At 40.5% G+C, this 21,511-nt stretch overlaps 1 protein-coding gene across 1 annotated transcript in view; it reads left to right on the forward strand.

Annotated features, from left to right (window-relative positions):
* The first annotated feature begins 269 nt into the window (after positions 1 to 269).
* LOC139721576 (THO complex subunit 2-like) overlaps positions 270 to 21,511 on the forward strand; it is a 51,746-nt gene continuing 30,504 nt past the window's right edge. The window contains exons 1-10 of the mRNA XM_071632908.1: positions 270 to 324; positions 10,199 to 10,266; positions 12,553 to 12,644; positions 13,035 to 13,086; positions 13,635 to 13,705; positions 16,116 to 16,237; positions 16,697 to 16,830; positions 18,629 to 18,789; positions 19,356 to 19,448; positions 20,173 to 20,322. Of these exons, the coding sequence (XP_071489009.1) occupies positions 10,200 to 10,266; positions 12,553 to 12,644; positions 13,035 to 13,086; positions 13,635 to 13,705; positions 16,116 to 16,237; positions 16,697 to 16,830; positions 18,629 to 18,789; positions 19,356 to 19,448; positions 20,173 to 20,322 (942 nt within the window). The 5' untranslated portion in view covers positions 270 to 324; position 10,199. The remainder of the gene's footprint in view (positions 325 to 10,198; positions 10,267 to 12,552; positions 12,645 to 13,034; positions 13,087 to 13,634; positions 13,706 to 16,115; positions 16,238 to 16,696; positions 16,831 to 18,628; positions 18,790 to 19,355; positions 19,449 to 20,172; positions 20,323 to 21,511) is intronic.

Here is a 21,511-nt window from a genome sequence, read left to right on the forward strand (position 1 = left end):
TACCATCGCAATAAAACTGTATCTCCCATGGTTCATGCAGGGGTGCTCCTTCCTGGTTCATGGATTTTTCCCGTGGAAGAGGGGGGGGGGGGGGGGGTACCATTGATAAGTTGACCCTTGCATACAGCATGCACATTCGATGCTGCTGCTGCTAGGTACCATGGAGCTACCCATGTAGGTACGTAATACAGTAGTACGAGGTACACACACCGCGCGGCATGCGCGCGCACGCGCTCTGCACTATTTTCTTAATCTCAAGATGGCGACGTTCAGAGTGACAACCGACATCTGCAAAAATTGGGAGAAAACCGGGAGAAATGAGTTGTAAGTCACCACTAAATAGAGCCATCTCTATTTAGGTATCGATTCTGAAATCATGATGATGCATTCACTGTCGAAATTTCATGTAGTGGCTGCAGAATTATGGAGAAATAGTAGTGTCTTTGTCCACCAGAACATTCGACATAATGGCAGATTTGTGCGTGATGAATATCCACCTTGAGGAGTGACGACGCAAGACAGTGCAGTGGGTAGAGTGTACAGCTCTCGGATACGCGTCGCGGGTATGACCATGTCATCGTACTGCGAAGAACCCCGGTCCAGCTGCAGCTAGGGACGTGCGGCCTGCGACTGCCTGTCGACGCGAGCAAAATTAGCGACGTGCAGATTCGGCAGTGGCACACACACCCTGCACCCGCACCCACCCACTCGCGTTGCTGATCTGTGCAGCAGCAGTGTGATGGTGTCACGTCTGTAGTAGGAGAGCAAAAGAGGGAGAGGCTTCTTCACTGCGCTGATGCGGATGGCAGTAATTCAGTGCTCATGCAACACAGCAGGCAGAATGCAGAAGTCTGTTGCTCCCTAAGGCCTTACGTTCACTGTTGAGTTTCAATCTATGCCATCCTAGTATTCGTGAGCAACATCTCATGCATAATTTCCATAAAGATGCCTATCCTATACCAACAAAAGTCAATGCGCAAAGCTGCATTTAGATGAAATCAACGTCAGAATACATGCACATGGGTTTTGACACCAACAACAGTCAACACGTGGATAGTGCCATCATCATTCAATGTAGCTGTCTCAACTCCTCTCTACCATGTCTACTGAGCTGTGTCTGGTCGCCTCGGATGTCGGGCTACCCCAGCTACCCAGACCAAATATTATACTTCCTGCACCACCACCACTGCCCAACAAATCATTTGAGTTTTTCTGCATTATTCTAAGGAATGGTCGGGCATCTGTTTACTTCAATTTCTGCATGCTGGTCTTTTCTGCACCGCATGTGATCTTTTTTCACAATGTTAAAACTCTGTGGAGTCTGAAACCATGGGTATAACCGTAACAGGTCTTCAGTTTGTGTTTCTTGTTTTAGATCATTTTGTTTCTCTTCACTGGAAAAGCTTCAGTGGGCATGAAGTCGTGTGGCAGCTGCTACGTGGGCAATGTCGGCAACAACATGTGGAAAGTAGCTGCAGTAAAAATCTACCTAATGTGTCCATCAAGAGTTGAGTTTATCCACACCAGCCTCTCCTCGCTCATTTTTCAGCCTTGCATGGTGATGATCATGGAAAGAGTGGACACCATGAATTGGTTCTCTCTTTTTACCCTGGTAATGCTTTCATACTTCGGAAGCATCAGTACACCACAAGCACAGGGAAGCAAAATGTCAAAATCTTCTGTGTCTTGTAGCTCATGACTGAAAGTTCACAGGGAAGGTAGAGGTGTGCAGGAGCTACACCATGGCAGCAGTACCTGCTGAGAGAAGGATGAGCTTTCATCGACACCAGAGTCACAGATGTACAAATTGAAGGAAGTGAGCAAGGCTGTTTTTATACCCCGGGTCTTTGAAGTAACTTCTAACTCTGTGAAAGATGGACAGTGATCTACAACAAGTGCTCAAGGATATGTCACCATGCAGGCAATCTCTCTCTTTGGCAAAACTGCTGTGGACTGACATTTAAAACTTATATAACATTCTTTGTGGAAGTCTTTGCCTTGCAATTATTCACACTGCTGGTACAGAACATTGAGATGACATCTTGAGATCAGGATAGAGACTAGTTTTGATGCAGATCAACTGCTCTTCGAAAAGATGAACCGCTCAGCAGACTACAGTGATGGATGTATTCAGCCTATCATCAATTCTACAGATGGCACAAAAGTGGTTGTATGATGAAAAATTTTGTACCCATGGAATTTGGACATTGCATCTCCCTTGCTGATGAATGAATGTGGCATTAATCTGCAAAGTATGTAGTCAGTAGAAGGTACCACACTAAACCTCTCCTGATCCTGTTGATGCCCACTGAGCTGGCATGAGTTTTCAACCTACAACATCCTCCTTCACACCAAAGAGAATCGGCAAAGTGGACGCACCAGAAAGCCATTTCAACAGCATTAACTTTGTCATGATCAGAAGCAAAAATGGCTGCTACGTTATCATCACATTGTATTTGTTGGGACACCTTCATTTCATGATAAATTTCTGCCAGAGATCAGTGCCAAGTCAATGTTCCTGCCTGGTCATCTACAAGTGGACTTCAGAACTGTAAAGTGCAGTTCCTGCTGAAAAAGTCTCTACCCGGTGATGAGGCCAGAACTGTATGTAGCTCAGGGACCTACCTGCCCAGCATTGCATCTACTGAGGAGTTGGCATGTCTTCGCTGACACACCGTATGGAACTGCATTCTTTACCAATGATGAAATTTTCCTCTGGAATCCAATGATGTTCTTTGAATATTTGTCTGTGCCGTCAGAGGAACAGCTTTCCTAGAGGAAGGAGTAAGTGGCCAGGAATCTAGAGGATGTTTTCAAGTGCATTCTTTCACATCCAGGATGATGGAACAAGAATGTGATAAGTGCTGATAAATGTAGTTGATTCATGATATAATATTATGGAGACTCGCATTGCTTTCTATACCAATCGTTTTGCCCGAGGATATTGACACCTGAATGAATTTTCTGCATTGTGCTCCTGAGAGCTACCTGTGGATTTGATCTTTAGCTACGGTATTTCACACATTCTTAACTGCAAAACTCAAGTGACATTGCAATCTCCTCACCATAGTGTCAGGAAGTAAAACTTCAGACGTTGATTGCTGATGACAGTTCTTTCAAATATGATCTATTGCAGTGTCCACTCAAAAAGTGAAGGCATCTCATTAAGCCTTGTGAAGGAACTGATAAGTTAAAATCAAACTTGTAACAAAGTTAGATATTTAAAAATTACCTTAATTGTCAGTAAATTTACTGTTGTGTAGAAAGGGCATTTTTTATGTTTCGTGGACGAAGCAGCACGAATCTACCAAATATGGATGTGTTGAAACACATCCTTGATTCAAGTTTTTAGGCATTATCTAATGAATGAGGAAAGTTACTCCAAATTCAGTCATCTGTAAATTACGGGTATAAAGTGATCTCTTGGCACCTCAGGTAATTTACTGACAGTTACACTTTTCTAAGATCTGATGATTTGTGAGACTGCAGTCAATATTTAGTTCTTTTTATACTTTTTATGGGTGGGGTGCTGAAGGATCTCGATGTGAAATATCATATTTGATAACATATAGAGGGAATTTTCTTGATGTATAAACCAAAGCTGCTGAATGGAGGTCACAAACTATAAAGTGGAAGTAAACACAGTGATAGTTGTGCATACAGGGCCTTGATGCCTAAAAGTTTGGATCAAACAGAAGTCGGAAAATCATGCAGAAGTCTGAATACTCAATTCTGATTGAGTTATGCCTGACTGTTTGATTTTCTGACAATATACTTGATTGCATCTTTTTATGCAGCAGGGCCCAGTATGCACTAAATACTAACTACACTGTCTCCTACTTCATGATTTTATCCGACAGATCCATTATCAATGTTGGTGCAGTGCACCTTATACTGTGGTTGGGGTATCTATGTTGGTCTTTCTTTGTCTTTTTGGACATGGCTGTTTTAAATATTGAATTGTATCCAACAGCAACACAGGGAATAATTTTCCTGGTATCGCATCGCTATTTACTATGCATTTTTACACCACTGCTACACAAACTGACTTTCGTGTAGCAGATTTCTTCCATAGAAGTGTACAGGATACCTTTTGAAATATTGTTCATCAGCTGAAATTGCTAATCAAATTTGAGTTGGAAAATTATTCCCTGCAACATGTGATCAGTTTATTGGCATGTAAATATGAACAGCACAATATTGCAAAGAAAAATTACCCATTGGGTGTTAGTTTTACTTCCTGGTAAGTTTTGCTTTTGCTTGCATACATCGCAAAGATACTGCAGGATAAGCAGAAATGAAATTAATTGGGAGTGTTGAATTGAAATGTATGTGTCATTTGGGATACTAGATAAATGATGTGGAACAAAAATGTTGGTTAAGTTTATAGGGGGTTCACACGTAAACCAATTAGCGGGATACAAATCTTGAGATTTGCATTGTGATCAGTATCTCGAGTGTTTTGCACGTGTGAACACAAAAAACCTGAAAATTTGCGCAATCACCATCACGATGCTAATCCCAAGAAATCTTGCACTAATTCCTCCCTCAATTAGCGCGCTAATTTGCCCCGCACCGGTACGTGTGAACTGTCAGGTTTAGAATATCGAGTTTTTATATCCCATCATGCAATGCGCACATCACAACAGCGAGGCCTCTGCGAAGAAGTCCTTAACCTCTTTGGCGCACCACAACAACAGCGCGCGAACCACACCACTTACGCGCAAAAAAACAATGGGCAAAGAGCAGCGCAGGCAGTGAAGTGTGCTGTGTGACCCAGTTTGCAGATTTGGCTGTTATCTCGATCGGGTATTAGCGGGATAATTCTGTATGTGTGAATGGTTGCAAAAAAACTCAAGATTCCGAGTGAGATCGCTATCCCGCTAATTTAGAGCGTGTGAACGGTTGCAAAAAATCTCGAGATACGGAGCGCGATCGTCAGCGCGATCGTCATCCCGCTATTTTGTACGTGTGAATCCGGCTATTAATGGGCCATAAATTTTGGGTCCAGTGTTTAATTGTAATTTACCTGTGAAAATCTGATTCTTTAAAACATGGAATTTTGAGAACATGACTTAAGACAGTTAAAAGAGTTTTTGGTGCAGTCCTGGCCATGTACAGTATTTGTCAAGGGGAATATGTGTGTGTCAGTCGATTGACTCATTGTATGTACCTGTTAAGTACTCTGTACGGTCTATAAGCCAGTTCACAGTTAGCACTAGTCTGCAATGACCTCTCCAACCGCAGACTTTGTAGTACATGGAATAGTCTTTAAGAAGAGCAGTTGAAAACATCCATGCAGGAAGTGTTAATTTACATGTCAGTGCTGCATGAATGGCTTTTGTTAATTTTGCTGAAAAGAATGCACATTCACCTGTAAATACCAATCTGCACCTGGTTCATTTACAACACAATTGTCAAGAAGCCCCATCTAGGTTTTGAATACCTCAGTTGCAAATCAATTTCAAGAGAAGGTCTGCAATGACCTTTACCTGCACATGCTCAGATTGTAACTGTGAACTGGCTTATCATGACAAGAGCATGTACGTGTAGGGTTATGTTAACCATCACTTTCATGCAATGATTTGCACGTGTAGCCCTTTGAGGAATACTAGAAGACAAACTGATATGAGACATCAAGGCCAATAACCTTATGAATTACATGCTGGAAATCTGTGTACATTGACAGCATAAATACCATATTTAGAAAAGTCTCATTTATTGTCAGTACAGTGAGTCTTGTGGGAAAACAAGATACCTTCCCCCCCCCCCCCCAAATTACAAAAGAACTAAAAAAGAAATAAAGTGTGTGTGTGTGTTTTACAATATACTACAGTATTAGTACATGCATGATTCGATGTCATTATGGGCTCATCAAAATGTGAGTGCTGACAGAGCTTCTATACCTGCACAAACTTTTCCTGAACTACATTGTAAGTACTAGTATTTTGTACCTTTGATACATGTATAGTACCATAGGATTGTTCCAGAAAGGCCCAGATTCACAGTGGAAGTGTAAATCAAATCCATCCGGTTAGAATTCAGTCCATGAACTAAAACACAAAAAAGGTATACATAATCTAATGTTGGTTGTACCTTTCATGTGAACTTGTTGGCATGCATTCAGTATTTGATATCTGATTACAGACTGAAGGTACATTGCAATAGACTTCTTTACTATTATATTCAAATTTGAAGTATACTGCGTAGCAAATATCTGTCTTGGCAACTAGAAAGCTTTTTTGAAGTATACTGCGTAGCAAATATCTGTCTTGGCAACTAGAAAGCTTGTCTTTAGACCTATCATAAATAGAAACAATTCATGCTTTCAAACAAGATTATAATTAGTGATATGTTCATTTGGTATATGTTGGTACTAGGCACTCATATGAAAACTTTATAAAGTTGATTATAGTTGCATACCATCTAACTTGAGCTGCAAATTTTCTTTTAAGAAGATGGAAATGAATAGAGCATGTTCTCTGTGAGAATGTTCAGAAAATAACATTTTCTGAGGTGTTGTCACACTCTTTATACCACTGTAAAAGAGAACGTGAGAAACCCATATTATGAGAAGTTACAGACTCGGTAGCTTGGAGATAAAATGTAGTGGGAAGGGTAGCTTTGCTCGAATACATTTGAGAATCCCCATAGCAAATTGTGTACAGCTTTATCACTGATATAGCTGTAAGCAGACACGGTCAAGAATCTCGGCTGGAGTCGACCGTTACTGATAAGTGTCCGCTTTGGTGCACGTAATATTTGCTGACATGTGGCTGATGGATGCTATTTGTGGTTTTTGAACGTACCCTGGTGAGCAGGGAATGAAGATCAATGTAATTACCCCACTCATGTTTCCCCACGCGCTACCTGGTCTTTTTTACGTGTAGATATATTTTTGCTGGATATATTTGGATTTTGGCAACAAACGGAAGAAAAAAAAAAGGACTGCAAATCTTATTATAGATGTAAGAAAAGGCAGAGTCAATCTATAGTATACTGTATGAGCTGAAATTTTCTCGGTTTTATTTTCGCAAATCACCTTTGAACCGCAAAAATAACAACACGCAAGAATAACACGTGAATAACTAAGTTCAGTTAGACCCTGGCAACTGCGAAATTAACAACACGCGAAAATGTCCTCCAAGTAGCAATTCGCGGAAATATCTGTACGCGAAAATTTCAGCTCGTACAGTAAATCTGTCATCACAGTATGGTCTGTACAGTTTTGGTAAGATGCAAAATGAACACAAATAACATCTATCTCTGTAGCTGGGAAGATTCATTGATGGGTGTGCTTTGATTTGGGACAAAGAGAAATTGTCATCACACTTTGCTAACCCTGTAAAGATGACAACTACAGTCGGACCTCTTTATCCGGCCATTTGGGGACCGGTGCCCATAAGAGATTTGGCTGGATATGGAAAAAACTGTTTACATACATTGTATACATAAGAGTATAAGTAAGCTCTCGACCCAGTGCTAGCTATGTGGTGTACACCGCAACTGTTGTGTACTTTGAGCTCGCCTACTTCAAACCTTAGTCATGAAAATGAAACAATTTTATAGTGATAATCATAACATGTTTCTGTAGGGAATATTATGGGTAAATTGTGTGAGATTTGTAGGAGACTTGGTCATGCCTAAAAATCCCCTTTTTCGGGGGGGGGGGGGGGGGGGGGGGAGGGGGCATCTTCACTGCTTGGAGGCGTCTGGATGAGAGTGTCGGATACATGTAATCAAAGTCGTACCGGTAACTGTTGGATGCTGAGTAGATGAAAGTCAAATTACATGTAGGCAGCTTCAAACCCACCCTGCTTGGCATGGCATGGGCAACTAGAACTTTCTGTCAAGCAAGTTCTGAGAAAGGGCAAGTGCATCCCTCTCCACATGAAGGGCCCCTCTCCACATCTACACAAGGCATCTACACAAGTGGCAAAATTATCCTATGTGATAATCTGACATGTGAACTTTTTATTTTGTTTTCAGCACAACCTTTGGAGGAGAAAAAAAAATACTTGCAAGAGAGTTGTAGATTCACCTATTTAAACCCAGCTCTGGGAGATTTTAATCTAAGGATTGTGGAGGAGTGAAAGACCGAACAAAAGAAAACAAAATGAGTGAAAAGTTTAGATAAATTTAAACTTTGATTCACAGAATCATATTTTGAGTGTTTCTTTTTGTGTGTGTGCCAATTTAGCAAATTAATTTAGATTGGGTTTACTGTTTATTTGTTTTTATGCACACATACAGGTGTACATGTACACTGTTTGCTGCTACCCACATACTTCACATAAAACTGATCGTGAGTTCATTTGCTCTGTCTAATGAATGAGTATTCATCAGTTCTGTGCATAATCATTCTCTCCATATATGACCGGCACATTTCAGTATTTTCTCAATTGTTTAGCAACAGTCATATACAGAGAAAAGTATGGCAAAAGCTAATTTCTTCTGCTCCGTGTTGCAATGGAGGACTGACATACTTTGCATTGTGGTCTACATATACAATGTACAATACAACATGTGAGACAGTAATAAAGTCAAGCTTTTCTCCTCTCACACTATACATTTGTATGTCTCACAGAACCTGTCTGGTTGGTACCCCAACCAAGTTGGAGTCTCAGTGGTAGCAGTGTGTGCCAGCATTCTCGTTAGCTAACTATATACATTGTAGTATACATTTTTTGTATGCACTTGATGAGCAATTGTCATCATTCAAGTGACTTTCGATATGATCATTGTTTGCCATTGCATTTTGCAGTATGTTGCCTATGGGGAGGATGTACATTTTAGTACAATAAGATTTATCACATAATAAATTACATGAAACTATATACTTGTTTTGCAGTCTCACAGTCATTAATTCTTGTTTTGATTGACCACTGCAGTTTACAGTGTATTTACCGTTTACTGTAAAAGCGGATATTTTTGCACAACTAATTTTTCGCGCTTGGCTGGGTAAGAAGAGTTTGGCATGTTTTTAATTCCGCAGAATGAAGACATCCCTCACAGGAACATAATAGCAAGCAAAAATATTTGCGTGCTTTTATTTTCGCGCTAGTTTCTGGTTGCGCAAAAATTTCCACTTTTACAGTGAGGACAACACCCTTGGACTCCAAAGCTGAATGAATTGGCCTAATGTTGTTCTTGAAGTGTATACTAAAATGTACATGTCTGTGTATACCTCATGTTCTGTTACATACAATTGTATGTGCCAACTGTGGTTATTGACCCAATAAAGATTGAAGATTGCAGTAAAAACTGTGTGTTGTGTGAATCAATTCATGATACAGAATCTGTATTCGAATAATTTGTGATCTGGATGTTTGATAAATTTTGGCTTCTCCATGGTTGTCTTAGTAGATCTGATATTCAATAATGAAAGAAAGCAGTGATGTCTTATGCAAAATACTTTCCTGATTGTTTTGCATTCTTGGTTTCTGTTTCCATTTCCTACAATAGACACCATTTTATTGATACAGATCAACTTAAAATACATACTGCGATGTTGTGTTACTTTCTGGCTCCACAATTACATTGTTTAGTTTTATGGTTACTTCCTGAAATGTCCAATAGGCACATTTTGCATAAAAAAATATTACAATATTCCTCCTCATGCTGAGAAAAATCATCAATATGTGGGTTAATTTGATGGAATGGGCCCAATTTAACCTGTATAACCTTGATATCAATTTGCTACATTATTTTTGCCTCGTTAAGCAAGGGCAAAATGTTATTTATTGGTCTGTCTGCTTTTTTTTTTTTTTGTACAATGAGGGTGATTGTTGCATGTATCAAGCCATTTCTCCACATATATCAGGCATGATCCCCCAAGGGAAATGTCAAGCCCATTTCACAAATCTGTTTCAGGCTCTACATTGTCCAGTTATACACGAGTGCAGTGGCCTGCGAGGATCAATCTATTTACAGCTTCATATCGGTGCGCATTTGCAGTAGGCATCCTAAACAGTCCATGGTCCCAGCCACTTTCAGACCAAATGAAACCAGCTTCTCTTTCTCTAGTTGATATTGGTGGATGAGGTTAATATTGATATGCATAACATTTTTTTTTCCTGTGAATGTATGATGTGGTGTATCATCAGATTCTTGATGGCCAAGGAGGAATTGAAAAAAAAAAAAAGATGGTCCCCTCTAAAATTGCATCCTGTCTGTGTCTTTCTTTCCCCCCATCTAGCATGAAGTTCTGCCGCAGTCGTATCGCAGAGGCGGTGGATGATGGAGTCATTACAGGGAGTATCGATGGTAAGTTTTGTAGTGGAGTATTTTTACCTCCACCCACACAGTGTGTGTCAAGCCCACCGCACACTATGCGACTCGCGACTATACGACTGACAGACTTTGGATCCGAAATAGATCACAATAGCTTGAGAATAAATGCGCTTTTTTATTTCAGATCCAAGGTCTGTCAATCCTATAGTTGTGAGTCATATAGTGTGCGGTGGGCTTAAAGGGTTACTAAAGAGAATCACTCTAAGATCAGGTGGACATTGGGTAGGGCGGGTGGGTAGGACGGTCGGGATATCCATTGCAAAATCTTGTACATATAGCTTGGAGTGGCTCCATCAGTTTTTGGACACTTAGCCATAAATTAGCACATGTACCAGTAACCATTACGGTATTATAGGTAGCAGTGGCTAGCACTGGTTCTATGTAGCAACAACGTTTTAAATCTTTCAAATTCATGAAATTCTTCCGTCGAGATGTCTTTCATTACAACTGATTGACAAATTGCCCTACTGTAGGGCAATTTGTCAATCAGTTTTAATGTTTTAATCTTGTTGCCTCGACGTCTCCCAGTGCAGAAGTGTTGGGCAGGGTAATAATCGCCTCCAGTGATATCGCTAGTTTGGCCAAGGTAGACGATAGTACAAGTGTAACGGGGTGTGAAAAGGAGAGAATTATCCTTGTGTATTCTTTGTACGAAATGCATCAAAAGATTGCAGTACTAGTCCAAGACAGATAAGATCAAGTGAGAACAAAAATTACAACTCCACAAATCGTGGTTAACATTTTTACTTTGATAATGATGTCTTGTGGAAAGTGACTATTTCTGTTATGCATCTAACACAGATTTTGATTTGAAGTCTTATCATGAAATGTACACTGTAATTTCTTCTGCAATGCCCCAAAAGCTGTTGTCATTTCACTCTTCTAGATGACTTGAGTTTGTAATATTGGCTGGCCTTTAAAGTGAATGCGTACTGGTGTCCCCAAAATTGCTTGCTAACACTTACTCGTAAAGGGAAGCCTCATTAAAATGGAGGTTCTAAAACTATGACGGTTACCTCTTGCTATGAGGTGTCTCGCTATATAAGGGGTACAAAGGAGTTCGAAACTGCAAAATCACCTTATGGTAAGAGGGTTATTCATGTACGGTATGTGAGTTTATAATGAGGTTCTACTGTGTATATTATCAAGGGTATTACATTTGTAAGTAGAAATTAAGCCCTCAGAATTTCACGTCAAACTTCGTTACTAAGCAATGCAAAACCAATGATTGATAGAGGCAATCACATGAGCTGTATACTGGTACAGTAGGCCTACATGATAAAAACTGTGGTACATGAAGTACATGTATTAACACACTTTGCATGGAACTCGTGAATTTTTCTGGTTTTGTAGTGCAGCTTGGAAGTGAAAGCCAAGATGATGTGTCAACTAAACTGCATAAGTTCTTCGCATTCACTTAGTATGGCATAAGTAGCTCGTACATAGGACACTACATTAGGAGAGTGGTGTACAGGATAAATGGCATTGTTAATGGTGGTATTGAACACCCTGTGATATGAAATGCACATACCGCTACAAGGTAAGCCAGTGAAAGGATAGGGAATTGTGCATGCTACAGAGCTAGATAGCTAGAGGTATTGCTAATTATATTTTGTGGGTTTGCACATAGAGCAGTGCATGTATGACGCCACAACATGTATAATGACGAACCCAGTCTAGGCTCATATGTGGTGCTGTGTTTGCATCACCATCATGAAAATTGTCTTGGAAATGGGTGTGATTTGGAGTTCTCGGAGAGTGGGAGGCTTTGAGGGGAACACAAGATGCCCTTAAAGTAATGCCTTTACTTGAGGGTAAAATTAAGGTATTATGACATAGGCCTACAGTGATTACATTGTTGGTTAAAATTTGCTCTACATGGTGGTTGTTACGCATGTACTGTAACTTGTTTTGAATACCTGATATGTAGATTAGAAGATATGATGTAGCAGCAGAGAAGTTCCTTTAGGAGCAAAGATAACACAGTTATGCTGAAAGCCATCTATAAAGTAGGTACATGTACATGTAGTATAAAGGGTAGGAATTAAAGTCAGAATTTAAAATGCTACTGGTATTTGCTTTGTCCCCTGATTTCTGTAGGATCCTTATCCCACAGACTTCACTCCAGGTCATAAATGACACAGAACATTTCCAAACAGTTTTATAGACATGCTGTGAAGAAAAGTTTCCATGATAATTAGGTTTAATGTTTTATATTGGTGCCATCTTCCCTCCCCCCCCCCCCCCCCAAACAAATAGTTGTGACCAAATGCCTGTATGAAGTGATAGACCAGGTCCTGGGAGGCACTCTGAAGTTAGACCATGCTGTGTCTGCATTCAGCGCTATTGTGGTAAGTATCAGCCTGTAGATTAACTTTATTTTTTTTTTTTAAATACACATGATGACATACCTGTACGTTTCCTGACCTTATAGGAGAGTCTCTCATACTAATCATAGGAAGTTAAGTGGAAGGTGTCTGTAAAAGCCAATAATAGTTTGACTGAGATTATGAATGGTACTTTCTTTCTCCATGATGCTTTTAATTGATTGAATAGCTATTCTGCATGACCTCAGAATTGTCTTGTATATCTAAGGTGGAATGCATTTGGACTGCTCTATTGGAAAAGAATGAATACAGTATGTGATTAATTTGTAGAGCTACCCCTCATTCAATGAAACAGAGAGAAAAAGATATGTTATCCCGTTACGATGGCCTCTTTACTCTCCCCTTCACTTGCAGGACATTCACCCTGGTGTCTCCTCAGTCTTGGCTGATGTCTTCCACATCAAAGGTAAGTTCATCTGCCGGAGATTTCCTGGGGAAAGAAGGCATACTTTCCGTGGGGGTGTACCCAAAGAGAGCTCTCAGCTTCTTGCAAAAACTTAAAATATTGCGACAGATACCTGAACAAAATGAAATTAAGTGCCAGTCCATATATATATGTTGTGAGCTTATACAACCTTGAGTCAATTGTCATCAAACTAAACTATACATGTGGTTAAAAAAGAAAAGGAAAAAGAAAAAAATGAAGAGCAGTGTTGGTTTGTTTGATTTCATTAATAGCAAAGTTCCACAGCAAATATATGTCTCAGTTCAGCAGAACACCAGTAGAAGTTGTGCATTCAAATGTAGCTGTGCCAAAATGATTTACTATTCACTGCAAACTCTCGGTATCACAATGCAGTGCTATATTTATGCACACAGCTCTGCGGATGATTTCACGTATGGATATTTGTGAACATGCACAAATTTCTACACACTTGAATCTCTGGAGTACAGAGAATAAATTGCCAAGTTGTGCGGTAACATGTTCTTTGTAATATTTTCTCTATCACGTAGACCTTGAAACCATCGCAAGAGATGACACCTCATCCAGGGACACGTACATTGCACTCTTGGGAGCCTGTACAGTAAGTTTCAGCTGCTACATCATTTGCAAAATACCGGAGTCTCGTACAGACATTTGTTGAATAGAATTTAAAAGTTAAAGGTGGGACTTGTGTGGGATACATGTCTCAGTATTGTGGTACAGTGGCATGATGTGCCTTTTGGGAGTAGGTTTTTTTTTTAGCTCACCTGAGCCAAAGGCTCAAGTGAGCTATTGCGATCGCCCTTCGTCCGGCGTCCGTCGTCCGTCGTCCGTCGTCCGTCGTCCGTCGTGCGTCCTGCGTCGTCCGTCGTGCGTCGTGCGTAAACTTTTTACATTTTCATCTTCTTCTTGAAAACCCCATGACCGATTTTCATCAAACTTGGCAGGTAGCATCCCTAGGGGGTTAGGAACTCAATTTGTTAAAATGGGCACCATGCCCCACCCAGGGGGGCCCCAGGGGGGCCCAAACCCCCCAAAATTAAGGAATCTGTAAAAATCTTCTTCTCTAGAACCAGAAGTGATAGAGCGAAGTTAATACTATGAGTTAGTACATTGATGACTGTAGTTTCAAGTTTGTTCATGGCAGAATCAGGGGTGCCCCCCATGGGACCCAGGGGAGGGGGGTGGGGAAGGGTTCTAATGGGGCCTAAATTGTACATTTTCATCTTCTTCTTGAGAACTCCATGACCCATTTTCACCAAACTTGGCAGGTAGCATCCCTAGGGGGTTAGGAACTCCATTTATTAAAATGGGCACCATGACCCACCCAGGGGGCCCCCAGGGGGCCCAAACCCCCCAAAATTAAGGAATCCGCAAAAACCTTCTTCTCTAGAACCAGAAGTGATAGAGCTAGGTTAATACTATGAGTTAGCACATTGATGACTGTAGTTTCAAGTTTGTTCATGGCAGAATCAGGGGTGCCCCCCTTGGGACCCGGGGGGGGGGGGGGGGGGGGGGGGGGGGGGGGTGGGGGTGAGGAGGGGTCCTAATGGGGCCTAAATTGTACATTTTTATCTTCTTCTTGAGAACCCCATGACCCATTTTCACCAAACTTGGCAGGTAGCATTCCTAGGGGGTTAGGATCTCAATTTGTTAAAATGGGCACCATGCCCCGCCCAAGGGGCCCCCAGGGGGCCCAAACCCCCCAAATGAAGGAATCTTTAAAAATCTTCTCTAGAATCAGAAGTTATAGAGCTGAGATAATACTATGAGTGAGTACATTAATGACTGTAGTTTCAAGTTTGTTCATAGGAGATCCAGGGGTGCCCCTCTTGGGGGTAGGGGGAGGGGGGTGGTTGGAAGGGTCCAAATGGGGGCCTGAATTGTACATTTTCATCTTCTTCCTGAAAACCTCATGATGGATTTTTGTCAAACTTGGCAGGTAGCATCCCTAGGTGGTCAGGATCTCAATTTATCAAACTGGGCACCATGCCCCACCCAGAGGGCCCCAGGGGGCCCCAATTCCCCCAAATTAAGGAATCTTGAAAAAATTGGGCCCTTATTGTACATTTTCATCTTCCACTTGAGAATGCCTCGTCAAATTTTGGTAGAGCTGTGAATAATTTAGATTAGTGACTGCGTGAAAGGTGAACTTGCGATACTCAGGTGAGCGCTAGACCCGCGGGTCTCTTGTTCGTCATAACCATGTGGAAATTTGATCTGCTCGTTTGCATGTTCCCTCTTGTACTAGTTGCAATCTACAGACTAACATTTATGAAATTGAGCTCTCGTGACAAAGAGGGCACCTACCTTCAAAGCTTCATACCATGCATTCACGTTGTAGTCATGGTAATACGCTGAGGATATCAGAGACCCAGTAGCGTTGGGATTCGTGAAGTGGGGTGGCTGGCCAGATTTGAATATATTCGATAATCCCTGTAATTAATTGTGTACAGCTCTATCACTCCACTCTATGTAGGTATGGTACACACACAGCGGCAGAATCTTGACAGGAGTCAACCATTACAGATGAGCATCCACTTCGATGCACATATTCGCTGACCGTAACTAGTTGTAGTTTTGATTGTACCTCGGTGTGCAGCGAATGAATTGGACTACCCATGAATTCCCATACTACCTGGTCTTTAATTCTTACTTGGGGAGGTGGTGTTTTGCCTATTATACTCTATATATTGACAAATGGTGCATGCTTTGTGTTTCATCATGCCAAGCTCTTCATAAGCTAAATTACTAATTAGCCTACGTGTCATCATATTTCACAGAGGCTGAAGGGCTAAATGAAATGAAATTACGTTGAGGCTTATGATGCCTTAGTAATGCATGCATATAATGCAGTATATTTGCATTCAATTAATGCACTGTGTGAGTAATATAATGCATTGTGGGAGTGGGATAAGATGAAATATGAATTCCACATTGACCACATGCAATGCACATCATGGCGATTCTGTGATGATAAAGTTGAGTTATCTGTGTGTATTTTGTTGCAGGCCTTCTTGGATAGTGGGCTGCTCAAGGAGAGGCTGGACAATGACACACTGGAAACAGTGGGCACCCTCAACAACAAGCAGGCCTTCGCTCAGAGATACGTGCGTCTCAAGACAAAACTCTAGTATGTGAAACTTTCAAAAGCTTCATTATCCCCAATCCAACCTCTACTAGTCATGCCGCTGATAGTTGTGGTAGAATGCACATCTTGTTATAAGTTGCCTGATATATGAAGATAGGATGGAAAGAATTTAGCTTCAGCCCAAAGATGACTGTTAGCTTTGCAATGAATTCAACAGACCTACAGTCATCTTGAGTGAGATTATCTGCATTATTGTAAGATCAATCCACTGCCACTATTATTGTACAGTTTTGGTTTATTAAAGGTGATGACTGTTCACTAAATTTGGTAATATGCTCGAGACAACATCATTCTTTCTTAGAACAGAAAATGAAAACAAAAATACTACTTCAGAACAGGCTTCAACCCAGTGGGAGATTAGGTCCCGGATGTCTTTGTCTACATTGACAGTGTTTTGTAGTTGAATCCCTTTCTTTTTGTGCCAAACTCTGTACCTTTCAGCTACAAACAGCAAAAGTTCAACCTTTTACGAGAAGAGAGTGAAGGGTTTGCTAAGCTAGTATCAGACATCACTCAGGTCACAGTGGATCCTTCTATGAGTCACCAGGTATCCCGCAACATCAAAGCTCTTATAGGTGAGTGGTGGTAAACTGACCTGCAGTTCCAGTTTGATGTATCATATTTCTCTTGAAACCACATCCTTTCCTTCAAACATTGACATCATAGGAAAGTTTGATAAAATTTTCTTTACAATGGCAACTCACTTGTTTACATTATGTATTCCTTGAATACACAGTACAACTGAGTATGAGGAAAGGTCAAATGTGAAATATTGTAAATGGAGCACACGTGTTATGTCAAGCAGTATACTGTATACGCTATAATTTTCGCGTACATAAATTTTCGCGAATTGCCGCCGTCACACATTTTCGCGAGTGGTTAAATTCGCGATTGGGGGACCAGAGAAAATATGAAGTGGCAAAGAAAGTGTGAATTTTCAACTTACTAGCAAATAAGAATGATACTAGTTATACACTGCATGAAAAAAACTTACCAAACTCTGCGAACTAGTAAGTTGGAATTCAACATTTTTGAAGTGGTCAAGTCCATCGCGCTAGATTTCTGACGAGTGGTCCCCTTGCGATAATGGATTGGCTCTCTACAGTATTCGTAAGTAGACGTGGACGTGCGTAAACAAGCTTAGCCAGTATGGTCTGTTCGGTAAGCCGTGACATGGTATACTAGTACTGAAATGTTCGTATCATCAAGGTAAGGGATTCATTTTGGAAGGTAATATTTTCGCGTGTTGTTAATTTCGCGAATAGCTCCCGACTCGCGAAATTCGCGAAAATAAAACCCCCGCGAAATATATAGCGTATACAGTAATCCCCAAATTATGTCTTTTCATGGATGGCTTGTGCTTGGAAATAATGCATGTTAAGATTATCATTAGATTCCAGGTTTCATCAATGAATTAAAAAGTGCAGCAGTATCTGCCTGCTGACTAAAATTATACAAAAACGTTGACCAGGCAAGCATGTAATGTGTGGGAAATTGGAGTTTGTGAAAGTGCTCACATTTCATCATTGCTTAGTACAGTGGCCTTTTTTTTCATTAAACCAGTACATTATCAATAACAGAATTGGTGTTACTTTTCACTTTTGATCTGTCCCCATACTCTGCTGTTTTGCACATTTCAGGAACACCCAATCATAACAAGTGAGGTTTCGTTTCAAAGATAATTAATCAGGCTCTTTTGTTATTCGTAGGGGTATATACATTGTATATTCAAATTAATCATATTTACATGGATATAGGGCAATTTTTCAATCAGTTGCAATGACATATAGAACGTAATTTGATTTCAGTATTATACTCAACAGAAGTTCAGTTCAATTCAATGTCACTGCGAAAATCAATGAGGACCATGCCAATCTGGTATGAACAAATTCAGACCAACAGAGGGATATGATTTTATTTCAAAATTTCATCAGTTTTTCAACTCATGAAAGTCGTGATGCGTCCAGTACATTTTTCTTTTCTTTTCCTCTGAAGAGTGTGAGAGGGGTGGTTTGTAGTGCTTAAATTAACATGTCTATGAAGTTAATTTTTCCCATAGCTCTAATAGTTATAGAGCACGTTTTGGTTAAACTTGTAGTTTTGTGAAGAGCATAATATTCTGTAGTAGGCTAGATTGTTGGTAGTCTTTACATCAAATTGAAAAAAAAAGAAAAAGATTGATCGATGCTCATCTGTCAGTTGCGGCAAATGCTTGTCAACCACCATAACTGCAGTTTTGTTTCTGCATGTATTTATTCATTTACTTATTTATTTTTGTGGGGAGGGTGAGATGGGTTTGGGGGTTAAAGGTTATCATACCTGTGATCGTTACAGGATCTTGCAAAATGTTTGCTGTGTGTTGTCTGTGCACAGGTGGCTTTGATTTGGATCCAAACCGCGTGCTAGACATCATCTTAGAGGCGTTTGAGACAGCCCCCGATCTGCACAACTTCTTTGTACCTCTTCTGCAGTCATACATGTGTGATCCTCTCACTGTCTGTCAGGTGCTAGGATTCAAATTCCAGTTTTACAAGGTGAGAACTCTTGAGAAATGTTTCCAATGTTTCATGAATATTCATAGGCCCCACCCTATTGAAGAATGTGTGCAGTTTTACTGAATTCATTATCTATTACTGCGTTCAGACGATCCCATGCTTCGCTGGGAATGTCCCGTTTGACAGAACTTTTCCTGGCAATCCCATCGTGTTAACGCTCAGTGGGACATTCCCCACTCCCCCGGCAAGCTTGTTGAGTCCAGCAACAAAATTCTGGCAGGGGACTGACCTTGATCTCTCGCGCAGCTGTTTTCCTCATAAGTGCACATGCTTGAAATGTGGCGAAGAACTACTATTTGCAATTGCGCACCCTGCAGCGCCACGTACGTTGACCTAACACACAGTGGAAACCACCAGCCGTGATTTTTTCCCCCTTTCAGTGCACAGAGAAAATCTTTGTGGAATGGGGGTGTAAGTTCTTGCTACATTAAGTTGTGTCCCTTTTTGAAATACACCACAGTTTGATGATCAAGTGAATTTTCTACAGGCATAGCATTGATTTTTGACACAGTATAACATGTTCCAACATTCATGGTATTTTCCAGGAGGAGAACATTGCGACCCCCAAGTCCCTACACAAGGTTGCTGCCCAGCTGCTACAACACAGGCTTGTGGAGCTGGATGATCTCTACCCCCATGTGAGTTGATCATGTACTGTCTTCTAGATGTCAAACTAAGAGTAGACTTCTTTTAAAAAGTGATAAAAATCTAGGGAAAGGGACCGAGAGAGGACATTTTTCTGATAGTCATATGATAATAGATTTTTTTTTTTCTTTTCTATTTAATTTCTAAGGTGAGATGAAGTATTGGTGATCATATTATGGCTATATTTCTATTGTGTCAGTTACGAAGTTTAACTGATCTGAGTTAATGTGCATGTTGACAAAATTATTGCTGAGTCTCTCTTCAAAGTTAAGGAAGAGCCAAGCAAGATAACTTTGAGGTAATTTTCACATGGATGACATGCTGACATACCTACTTTTCTGCACCTTTATTTTTTTCCCCCATGGGAATGTTCATTAAATCTGTTGTCTTCTGCTCAACTAGTATGAAGATGTTAGGGTAGAAATAACATTTTCTCCCGTAGTAGTAACAGTGATATAGTGGCATGTACAGAGTTATACCTATTTTGGAGTGCTTGTCTAATTTTCAAGCTGTCAAGAGTATGAAATCTCTCCCAACTAAACTGTGTGGTATGTATGCATGATGACGTACATGTAACTGCATCTTGCCTTTGAATGAATGCCCACTTGTCAACTATGAGCGAATGCCCTTTAAGCACTTGTCCAAATGAAGTCAGTGGGTTTGAGTCTCTTGGAGCATGATTCTGCAATGAAATTGTGTTTCCTCTCCCCGTTACAGCTAGCTCCGTCCGACACCGACATCTCCAAGTCCCACAAGCAGGAGATCATCGATGCCCGGCAGTTTGCCCGCAAGATGAGCATGGCCGTGCTCGTCGACAAGGACGAGAAGGATGAGAACAAGGACAAAGAAAAGGAGAAAGATGAGCAGGTTAGTTTAAAGCACCGGGAGAGACTTGTCGAATGATATGTCAAAGTAAACAAGCTGCCCATAACTTGACTGTAGCGCCCTCCAAAATTTGACCGCTGGCTTCATGTGTAGAACCTATGCCTTTGCGTGTGGTCAATTTTGGTATGGGAAGTTGAACCGTGGTGCGGGTATTTTAGCTTGATGTATTTGTTTCTAGATATGTGGTGTTGAAAGGGGCTCGTATTTTGGCAAGACATTCACGGCTCGTAAGGTGAAGATTTTGATTGTCACGAAACACATCTTTCTTCAAGTTGCTCTTGCATTGTATCTATCTGAGGATGCCTGTGATGCACAGGTTGGTATTCAAGTTGTAAGTATTTGTGTGGAGGAGTGTACAAGTACGTATGTTGCATGTAGGTGAGTGTGTCTTTGTGTCCATTGAATCCCTGTCTTTTGCTTAGATACTACAATGATGTTGGGCCAAAAAGAAAAAAAAAATGTTGGTATGCGTGTATCTTTATATGTATGTTTGCATGGGTATATGTGTGTACTGTATGTTGATACAGTGCTTACACAAGAAGAGTAATTATCCTGGTTTGTGGCATATTAACACTTTTATGACATTGGAAAATCTGCCACCCTCTCTGAAAGAGCCAAAAGAAATGAATTGATTACTAGTAGTATGAGTTAGACAAATGCAACTCGCTCAACACACGGGGCACCAATAATAAGCACAATGACAATTCGCAAGGTCAAGAGTGACCAGTCTGTGGGCAGTGGGCACATACCTACAGTAAAATATACGGAAAACACCAAGTATTTTTCAGGTCAATTGACAACATTGACAACATTGTTTCCTAGAGACCCGTATTCTGCCACCTGCTCAACAGAGCATCTGATGAATGTGCAGGTTCATGCACGCGCACAAATGAATAGGTATAATGTATAAATAAACAACTATAAGTATATTAATGCACATTATAAACAAAGTAAAAGGGTTTACACTCTCAAAATATATAACAAATATACTAATAAATACAAAGGATAGTTATAATGTCATTAAAAAATAATTAGTGTGTGTTCTTTGTAATGTTAGTAAATCTCACTTAAATTAAGAGGAAATGGAACACTGAAAGACAAAGAAAAATCATATTTATGTGACATTGTAGATTGGCATGGAAAAATGGTTCATATTTTGAAACATTTTGAA

This window comes from Diadema antillarum, unplaced genomic scaffold (genome assembly GCF_040938485.1).
Source record: "Diadema antillarum isolate AM-2024a unplaced genomic scaffold, OU_Dant_1.0 scf00000146, whole genome shotgun sequence".
NCBI lineage: Eukaryota > Metazoa > Echinodermata > Echinoidea > Diadematoida > Diadematidae > Diadema > Diadema antillarum.